This window comes from Ornithorhynchus anatinus, unplaced genomic scaffold, assembly GCF_004115215.2.
Source record: "Ornithorhynchus anatinus isolate Pmale09 unplaced genomic scaffold, mOrnAna1.pri.v4 scaffold_462_arrow_ctg1, whole genome shotgun sequence".
In the NCBI taxonomy this organism is placed as follows: domain Eukaryota; kingdom Metazoa; phylum Chordata; class Mammalia; order Monotremata; family Ornithorhynchidae; genus Ornithorhynchus; species Ornithorhynchus anatinus.
This window is the reverse complement of record NW_024396824.1, coordinates 118,188-128,917: the sequence shown is the minus strand read 5'-3', so window position 1 is coordinate 128,917 and position 10,730 is coordinate 118,188. Positions and strand designations below refer to the sequence as shown.

Genomic DNA, 10,730 nt, shown 5'->3' with positions numbered 1-10,730 from the left:
AAGATCATACCTTAATTCAGGTCTCGATTTCCCTATCGGGCCAAGGGATCCTCCCCAATGACTCCGCACCCCTTTTTCTGTCCCTGCCCCAGGGTACGTCTACCCAAATATTTGTCACATGTCGCTGGACTGTAACCGTAGGTGGGATCTGCCTGACTGGATCCCCGGGCATGACTCCCCATCCCCCGACCAGTGAAGCCTGATACCCTGGTCCCGGTGGTGACAGATGATAGGCTCGTTATCCAAACCTCCGAAATATTTTGTTCTGTTACCATAAACACGAGAAAATACCGAATGCTTGTTGATACGGGAGCTACCTACTCGGTCCTTCCTTCATTTCCTCCAGGGGGCCGAGAATAGGATCCCATCAAGATCGTGAGGGTCAGGGGAAAGATGCAGTCTGTTTCCCGCATTCTACCCCTCCAGTGCGGGACGGCAGGTATTTGCATACACCACCCCTTTATGGTAATCCCCTCCACTCCTTCCCCTTTGATGGGAAGGGACTTACTGTGCCGCCTGAACATCATTATCGCTGTGATGAATATCAGGATATCTCTCTGCACCTAAGGGGGGGTAATAGGTCAACCCACTCCATTTGGCCTCGTCTTTCCAAGCCTTACGATTGCTCTGGAGCATAGGGAACCTGCTTGTCTAGTTGTCCCACTCTTGCCAGTCTCTTTTTGCATTGAGGATCCCGGGGACTCCTCTGAACTTGGGGAATTGCCCGATTCTCTAAGGAGCACAAGACCCTCAAGTGTTGGTTTGCTGTGGGGAATTACTCCTGTCACGTGCCCTACTAAGGAAGGGCCCCTACCAAATGTAAGGTAATTCTCTTTGTCTGCGGCGGAGAGACGTGGACTGGAGCCCATTGTGACAGAGTTTTTGAGCCAAGGTATCTTAGTTGAATGTCAGTCCCCTTGTAACACCCCCATACTACCGATCCGAAAGCCGAGTGACCCTCCCACGTACCGGGTCCTCCAAGATTTAAGCGCCATCGGTGCATATGTAAAGCCTCTGCATGCGGGCGTATCAAACCCTTCAGCAGTAGTGGCATACGTCAGCCCGAAGCCCTGTTGTTTTACTTGTATCGATCTAAAGGGTGCTTTCTTTACCATTTCATTGGCTCCTGAAAGCCAACCCCCCTTTGCCTTCACCTGGGAGGGTAGACAGCTGATGTGTACTCGTCTGTCTCAGGGGATTGTACATTCACCAAACATTTTCTCCCTGGAATTAACCAAAATGTTGTCTCCCCTTGAACTTCCATCGGGAGCGTGAGTCTCTTCCAGTATGCAAATGATCTTCTAGTTGTGGAGAAAAGTGAGGGGATTTCTGACAAATCTTTTGTCGGAAAGGATCCCGTGAGGTTCTTCGACATTTGGAAACAGTGGGACTGAAGGTTAGTCATGGACATGAACGGTCCCTCTCATTTCGTTTTCAATTTCTCCGCTGAGCTCCGTCTGTTGGCCAACTATACGGGAGATGCCATTACTGCCCTTCAGTCAGAGGTGAGTTCCCTGTCTCGTGTCGCACTTCAGAACCGAGTGGCCTTAGACCTACTCCTCTCCAAATGTGGGGGGCGGGGGCGTTAGGAAGGGAGGAGAGTCTGCGGGTTCCTAAATCAGTCCTGTTGTTTCTACCGGGACGAATTGAGTCATGTCGAGACTAACGTACAGGAAATCACATCCCTAATGGAACGCCTGCCTTCCCAGTGCGGCTACGCTTCTGGGTCCTGGTGGGATTGCAGGGTTGCAGGGTTGGAGCTCTCAAACATGCCTGCTTGGCTGGGAAATTTGACCGGTGGACTAATTGCCTTTGTCCTCCCTATTACACGTGCCCTTTTCTTGGTTTGCTGTGTCTTTCATCTCCTTAGCTGGGTTTCCAAAAGGAGGTCTGATCGATCATGCAGTTGCACCCGTCAGGGGTAGCCCTCTCACGGGAAGACCTTCTCGAGATCACTCAGCGCTTGGACAAGACCTACAGCTCCCCATAGGCGCCGTTTCTCACGGAAGACCTCTGTACCTCGAGGAGGGACCTGTGATCCCCGCAGAGGTCTGGGCCCTGTTGGGATCAAAAGGAGGGATTGTTTTGGAGCAGCATTCCAAGCATTCCAGCGCTTCATCTAAACGACTCAAACCGAGGACGTCCTGGACCCCATTTCAGGCGGGATGTATACCATGTCCGCAAATTCCGGGGGATGGAGATTGCTTCTTACCCATAACAAATAAAGCCTGCCTGAAGAGCCTCTCTTGTTATTGAAGAAAACACACTCGCCCAAGTTCTTTTGTGATATGGCTAATTCTCGCTATATGCTGTAAATAAAGGCACAACCAAACTGGAGAGGGACACCATTGTGTCATTCTTACCTCTCTGGAGGTGAACGGGCACTCGGTCATATTCCTCCCTTTTCTGATCTATCTGGCACTGTCTCCGGGTGTGACTTTTTCTTGCTTGCCTCACCACCTTGGATTCGAATCCTCACTGCTTTGTTTAGTTCCATTCTCTTTTCGAGTACAATGACCTTCACAACATCGCCAAGATCCACCCTTTCCTCTCCACCCAAACTGCTACCTTGCTCTCATAATATCCCGACTGGACTATTGCATCAGCCTCCTCTCTGATCTCCCATCCTCCTGTCTCTCCCAGCTCCAGTTCATTCTTCATTCCTCTGCTAGGATCATCTTTTTACAGAAACGCTCTGGGCATGCCACTTCCCTCCTCAAAAACCTCCAGTGGTTGCCGACCAGCCTTCGCATGAAACAGAAACTTATCACTCTTGGCTTCAAAGCTCTCCATCAACTACCCCCCTCCTTCCTCACCTCCCTTCTCTCCTTCTCCAGCCCACCCCATCCACTCCACTCCTCTGCTGCCGCTAACTTCCTCAAGGTCCTTCATTCGTGCCTGCCCCCGGTCGACCCCTGGCCCACGTCCTACTGCTGACCCGGAATGCCCTCCTTCATCACATCTGTCAAACTAACTCTCTTCTCCTCTTCAAAGCCCTCCTGAGAATTCACCTCTTCCAGGAGGCCTTCCCAGACTAAGCCCTCCCTTTTTCTCTGCTTTTCCTCCCCTCTCCAGTCCCCCAGTCCCTCCTTTGGCTCTTCTCCCTAACTCCTCCCCACAGCACTTGTGCGTATTTGTATATATTGTATATATACTATTTGTATATAGTGAGAAGCAGCGTGGCTCAGTGGAAAGAAGCAAGGGCTTGGGATTCAGAGGTCATGGGTTCTAATCCCTGCCCCCTGTCCGCTGTGAAACCTTGGGCAAGTCACTTAACTTCTCTGTGCCTCAGTTACCTCATCTGTAAAATGGAGATGAAGACTATCAGCCGCACGTGGGACACCCTGATTACCTTGTATCTATCCCAGCGTTTAGAACAGTGCTTGGCACATAGCAAGCGCTTTACAAACACCAACATTATCGTTACAGTATTTATTGCTCTATTCATTTTGTTAATCATGTGTCTATATCTATGATTCTATTCATCTTGAGGGTATTGACACCTGACCACTTGTTTGGTTTTGTTGCCTGACTCCCCTGTTTGGACCATGAGCCCGTTGTTGAGCAGGGATTGTCTATCTGTTGCCCAACTGTACATTCCAAGCGCTTAGTCCAGTGCTCTGCACATAGTAAGCGCTCAATCAATACGGTCGAATAAATGAATGAAGTTCCTTCCATAAACACATTCCTACACTGCACACCACAAAGCCCACAGCCTAGAATAAGAGCTCAATCCCTGCGCTCGATGGCTTAGGCCCCGCAGGTCCCATTCATTCATTCAATAGTATTTATTGAGCGCTCACTATTTGCAGAGCACTGAACTAAGCGCTTGGAATGTACAAGTCGGCAAGAAATAGTGACAGTCACTGCCCTTTGACGGTAATCGGGGGAGACAGGCAGACAAGAACAATGGCAATAAATAGAGTCAAGGGAAAGAACATCTCATAAAAACAATGGCAACTAAATAGAATCAGGATGATGTACATCTCATTAAACAAAATAAATAGGGTGATAAATATATATACAGTCGAGCGGACGACTACAGTGCTGAGGGTGGTGCGACGGGAGAGGGGGAGGAGGAGAGGGCAAGGGGGGAGAAGAGGGTTTAGCTGCGGAGAGGTGAAGGGGGGGGTAGAGGGAGCAGAGGGAAAAAGAGGGGAGCTCAGTCTGGGAAGGACTCTTGGAGGAGGTGAGGTTTAAGTAGGGATTTGAAGAGGGGAAGAGAATTAGATTGAGGTGAGGAGGGAGGGCATTCCAGGACCGTGGGAGGACGTGGCCCAGGGGTCGACGGCGGGTTGGGCGAGACCGAGGGACGGTGAGGAGGTGGGCGGCAGAGGAGCGGAGCGTGCAGGGTGGGCAGTAGAAAGAGAGAAGGGAGGAGAGATAAGAAGGGGCAAGGTGATGGAGAGCCTTGAAGCCTAGAGTGAGGAGCTTTTGTTTTGAGCGGAAGTTGATAGGCAACCACTGGAAGTGTTTAAGAAGGAGAGTGACATGCCCAGATCGTTTCTGCAGGAAGATGAGCCGGGCAGCGGAGTGAAGAATAGACTGGAGTGGGGCGAGAGAGGAAGAAGGGAGATCAGAGAGAAGGCTGACAGAGTAGACTAGCCGGGATATAACAAGAGCCTGTAGCAGTAAGGTAGCCGTTTGGGTGGAGAGGAAAGAGCGGATCTTGGCGATATTGTAAAGGTGAGACCGGCCTCACAACCCCCGCTCCCACCCGCACCGCGCTCCCGTCCTGCCACCTACGCGGCGATGCCGGGAGCGCGTCTTCGTCCCTCCAGGGCGGCACTTTCGGGGACGCTCTAGGCCGCCTGGAAGAGGAAGGAGGACCGAACCGGAGCAGCAGAGCGGCGCAGTGGTGGTGGGGATCACCGAGACGCAGGAGTCTCCGGCTTCCTAGAGCGTCGCCGGAAGTGCCGCGCTGGGGTGGCGGGGTCGCGCTTCTGGCCACCGCCGCCACGCGATGCTGTGAGACGTGAGGCGGGCGCGCGCCTGGGCGTCTTCCTGTCCTGACAGGGAACGGGCCAACGGAGCGAGGGTGGGCGCGGTCCTCTGCCTCTTGTGCAATGTATTAACTTCATTTCATTTCTTATCAACTTGATTTTTATTTCTTAGTCTTCTTTATTATCAGCTTTATTACTATTTCATCTTTCACGGGTCTGCTCATAATAATGTTGGTATTTGTTAAGCGCTTACTATGTGCAGAGCACTGTTCTAAGCGCTGGGGTAAACACAGGGGAATCAGGTTGTCCCACGTGGGGCTCACAGTCTTCATCCCCCTTTTACAGATGAGGGAACTGAGGCACAGAGAAGTTAAGTGACTTGCCCACAGTCACACAGCTGACAAGTGGCAGAGCTGGGATTCGAACTCATGAGCCCTGACTCCAAAGCCCATGCTCTTTCCACTGCGCCACGCTGCTCATGCCATGTAATGGCACGTAGAGTGGGCCGCAACTCAGTTTCGTCTTTCATCAAACTCAAATTTAGATAGAATAAATTGAACTCTTTTTTTCTTGCTGCCAGAGGGGAAAAGAATGACAGGAGTGGGGGAGTCGTCATTTTTTTTGCTTGAACATTAGGTGAACATGCAAATGTGTAGACCTGAACAATCAGATCTCTAAACCAAACTATGTAAACCAGAAAGCAGACAAGAATATGTGTGAGCTCATTATTAGCATCATGATTATTTTATTTGTTAAACACCTACTATGTGTCAGGTACTGCTCTAAGCACTGGGGTAGATACAAGTTAATTGGGTTTGGACCCAATCCCCTGTCCCACATGGGGCTCACAGTCTAAACGTGAATTTTCCAGAAAAATAAAAAAAAAACCCATTCCTCTGATGTATGATAATGACAATCCCTTAGGTATGAAGCTCGCCAACAGTTCTGTACATTTTGAAGCACGGGTAACAAATACCATTTCTTTTCTCTATTTATTTTTTAAATTTCATTTTCTCATAATGAAAACCCTACCAAGGTAATCAGGTTGGACCCAGTCCATGTCCCACATGGGGCTTCTGGTCTTTAACCCCATTTTACAGATGAGGTAACTGAGGCGCAGAGAGGTTAAGTGATGCAGCCAAGGTTCCACAACAGGAAGTGGCAGAGTCAGGATAAGATCCCAGTTCGTCTCACTCTCAGGCCCGGGCTATTTCCGCTAGGCTGTTGGGTATTACTGGGCAACCCAAATGATGAATGTCTGGCCACCTGATCCTAGTGGAACCGGAGACAGGGCCTAGGTGACTTCAATGAAAGCTATGAATGGCTCGCATTGGCATCAAGAGATTCCCTTTTCCAGAATTTCCTGATTCTCCTGTCACTGTGAATCACCAAGAGCGGACTCACGGTGGAGAACGTGAACCCTAATACCATGTGGCTGGTCACCAACAGAAAGGGCTTCTCTTTCATGTTCAGTATGACGCTCAGCATGATCGAATGTCGCCCATGGAGAAGGACATAGAGCGTTGCCAGGGCTACGACCCTCTTGGCCGCCCTGACCTCAGGCGTCGCCCCGGGGGACCGCCCGTGGGCGTGGATGTGCCGGACCCGCTGGTGGTGCCTGTGCAGGACGAACACCATGTAGCCACTGGCCAAGCTCATGAGCCCCACGAAGACGAGGTCGCGCAAGGAAAGCACAACTACAATGAGTAGGGTGGTTTCCGCACTGATACTGACTTTGGAGCAATATTTGAGATCCAACATGAGTTGAACGCTGCTGTTCTGGGGGCCTGTCATGTTCACCAGCACATCAAAATCCACGAGCAGACTGAGGCCCCAGGACAGGAGGCAGGAGGGGAAAACGCACCTGGGCAGCCTGGCTTTGATCCGGGCCCACCGGGAGGTCTCGGGGCTGATGGTAACGGCCTGGAAGATGCTCAGGAGGCATGTGCTGCAGATGGCGAGGCTGCGGGCCATTCGAAACAGATAAATGAGGATTTTGCATCCAACACTGTCCAGGAAATTTCTCCATCCCCAAGCAGACATGGTCTCTGGGATTCCAAAGGCGAGGAGGATGATGGTATTAGCCAAGACCAGGTGGGCCAAGCCCAAGTCTGACGGGCTCAGCTTGGGGCTTGAAGGGGCCATGCAGATATAGAACAGGAGAAGGACAATGTTCCCTAAGAGGCCGATTCCCATTTGGAGCAGAAACACGATCCCAAAAGTGAGCTCAGTGGTGTTCATTGTCTTGAATTGTCCTCGAATTTCAAAGTAGGTCTCAATCAATCAATGCTATTCATTGAGCACTTTCTGCGAACAGAGCACTGTACTAATCGCTTGGGAGAATACAATAGAGCCGAGTTGGTAGACATGTTCCCTGCCCATAGTGCTCTTACAGTCTAGAGCGGGGAGACAGACATTAATCAATCAATCAGTGAATCAATCATTGGTATTTATCGAGCCCTTCTGTGGGCAGAACACTGACCGAAGCACTTGGGAGGAAACAATACAAGATAGATGGCAAACATGTTCCCTGCCCCCAAGGAACTTACAGTCTGCAGCCTCCTGCAGAACTCTGTAGAAGGGGCGAGAGAAAGAGAGTTCTTGGAACTATTGCATACACCAAATTATTATTATAATCAAGTGTCTTTGAGTCCTTTCTGTTCATAGCCACATTATGGATATATTTCCTCCAGAACGTCCTGCCTCGGGGATCCCGACTGCCACAGGAAGGTGGGTCATTGCTGTGGCCGTAGTGCTGCTAAGGAGGACTGAAAGTGAGGAGACGCCGTTTTTTTCCAGGCCATTTTCATGGTAGACCCATGACCCCAGGAGACACGGCTGCAGAAAAGGGGAAGAGAAGACTTTAGGCGTATAGTTTCTCGTGGTCAGGGAACATAGCTGCCAACTAATAATAGTAATAATTTTGGCATCTGTTAAGCACTTACTATGTGCTAGGCACCGCAATAGGTGCTGGGGTAGATATAATAATGATAATTCATTCATTCAATTGTATGTATAGAGCGCTTATTGTGTGCAGAGCACTGTACTAAGCGCTTGGATAGAACAATTCAGCAATAGAGCGAGGCAATCCTTGTCCACACCGGGGTTACAGTCTAGAAAAGCAGAGACGGACAACAAAACAAGTAAACAAGCATCCATATAAATGAATAGAATTATAGATATATGCACATCAAAACATAGTCACAGTCCCTAACATCAAGGAGCACACAAAATTCCCAAGAAACCAAGTCAGATATTCATTCATTCTTTCAATAGTATTTATTGACCACTTACTATATGCAGAGCACTGTACTAAGCTGTAGCGCTTGGAATGTACAATTCGGCAACAGATAGAGACAATCCCTACCCATTGACGGGCTTACAGTCTAATCGGGGGAGGCATACGGACAAAAACAAGACAACTTAATCACCATAAATAAAACCAAGGGGATGTACACCTCATTATCCCCAACCCCTCAGGATCTGTTTAATTGGAGGGATACAGTCATTCTTATTCATTAAGTGCTTACTCTATGCAGAGCACTGTACTAAGCGCTTGGGAGAGTCCAGTAGAACAATATAACAGGCACATTCCCTGCCCATAATAATAATAATGGTTTCTTATTAAGGGCTTACTATGTTTCAAGCACTGTTCTAAGCGCTGGGGCAGATATGAGTTAATCAGGTTGGACACAGTCCCTGTCCCACAGGAGGCTCAAGCTCTTAATCCTCCTTCTAGAGATGAGGTAACTGAGGCACAGAGAAATTAAACGACTTTTCCAAGGTCACACTGCCGACAAGGGGAGAAACCGGGATTAGAACCTACACCCGTCTGACTCCTAGGACCGCGCTCTATCCACTAAGGCACGCTGTTTCCCAAACAAATCAGGTAGGGCACAGTTCTTTGGGACATAGTAAGCACTTAACAGGTATCATAAAAAATATCTTATACTAAAAAGCCACAATAGCTCACCCACCTCCGTGCCAAACAGAAAAGCCTCACCATCTGCTTTAAAGCACTCAATCACCTTGTCCCCTCAAACCTCACTCCTCTACTACCACAACCCAGCCCACGCACTTCACTTCTCTAATGCCAAGCTATCTCACCATACCTCTATCTCGCCAATCTCTCCTTCGACCCCTGGCCCACGTCCTGCCTCTGTCCTGGAACATTATATCTCTTTATATCTGACAGACCATCACTCTCCTCACCTTGAAAGCCTTCTCAAAATCCCATCTCCTCCAAGAGGACTTTTATGTTTATTATTTATGATTATTATTATTATCATTATCATGGTATTTGTTAAGTATTTACTATGAAACACGATCCCAAAAGTGAGCTCAGTGGTGATCATTGTCTTGGGGCTCACACTTTTAATCCCCATTTCCAGATGAGGTAACTGAGGCACAGAGAAGTTAAATGACTCACCCGAGACCCCACAGCAGACCAGTGGCATTGTCAGGATTAGAGCCCATGTCCTCGGACTCCCAAACCCGTATGCTTTCCACTAAGCCACGCTGCTTCTCCAGCTAAACCTTCATATCCCCTTCTCCCATTCCCTTCTGCATCCTTATAACCCTTGGATTTACACATTTCATCCACCCCTCCCTCAGCCCACAGCCTGGTGAACATACCCATAGTTTATATCCATGTTTACCTCGGTTCCTCTAGACTGTAAACTGACTGTGAACACGAAAAGGTCATTATAACCAACTCTGTTATATTGTACTTTCCCAAGCATTGAGTGCAGTGTTCTGCACACAGTGAGAGCTCAATAAATAGAATCGATCGATTGAAAGCCCTGAGGACAGAGAGGTGGCTTTATCTTACTCACCCGCCTCCATCCTTCATGGTGACTGAGGAGTCACAGGTCAACTTCTGGTAGAACAAGGCCAAGGCAGGATTTCTCTCCTCTGCTTTTATTGTCTCTTCCCCCTCTCCCTCCCTCAGGAGTAGCGAATTAGCGGGTGTATGAAAGTGTCTTCTGACCTTTAATCCGTTCTGACAGTCCGACCGGGAAATCTCTGCAACCGCCTCTCCCATGCCTTCAAACCTGGGACAAGATGAGTCCACAGATCTCCCTAGAATTATCTGCCGGTAATTGATCCATCAGAGGAGCAGCCTGGTTTAGGGGAAAGAGCCCGAACCTGGAAGTCGGAGGAACTGCTTTCTAATCCCAGCTCCGCCACTTGCTCACTGTGTGAACTGGGGCAAGTTATTTCCTTTCTTCATCGCCTCATTTCCTCAACTGTAACATGTCCTCCCTCCTTCTTAAAATAGGATCCCCATGTGAGAGAGAGACTGTGTCCAAATTGATTATTTTTATCTACCACAGCGCTTAGTACAATGTTTGGCACATAATAGGTACTTAGTAAATATCACAGTTCTTAGCATATTTAGGTCCGTAGAACTTTTTTAGTGTTGTGTGGAAGTTCTTTGGTTGCATGTGAAAGACACAAGAAAACCTGGACCACAAAGACTGTAGCAGTGAGTCACACGAGTCTTCCAGACAGGAAGAAATTCTTTCAATCAATTAATCAATGGGCTTTATCGAGCACTTACTGAGGGGAGAGCACTTTACTAATCACTTGGGAGAGTACAATATAACAGAGTTGGTAGATATGTTCCCTACCCACAGCAAATGTACACAGTCTAGAAAGGGGTAGAGAGTTTACGGTGTGCAGAGCACTATACTAAGTGCTTGGGAGAGTATAACGGAGTCGGTAGAAATGTTCACTACTCACAAGAAGTTTACCGTCTAGAGAGGAATTTACAATCTAAAAGAC

The 10,730-nt window shown here is 48.8% G+C and overlaps 1 protein-coding gene across 1 annotated transcript; it reads right to left on the bottom strand.

The window, feature by feature from the left end:
- Nucleotides 1-6,257: 6,257 nt before the first annotated feature.
- On the bottom strand, nucleotides 6,258-7,184 carry ORNANAV1R3257 (vomeronasal 1 receptor ornAnaV1R3257). Its single transcript, NM_001253649.2, has one exon. The coding sequence runs from the start codon at nucleotides 7,182-7,184 to the stop codon at nucleotides 6,258-6,260; it is 927 nt and encodes a 308-aa protein (NP_001240578.2).
- Nucleotides 7,185-10,730: the final 3,546 nt, after the last annotated feature.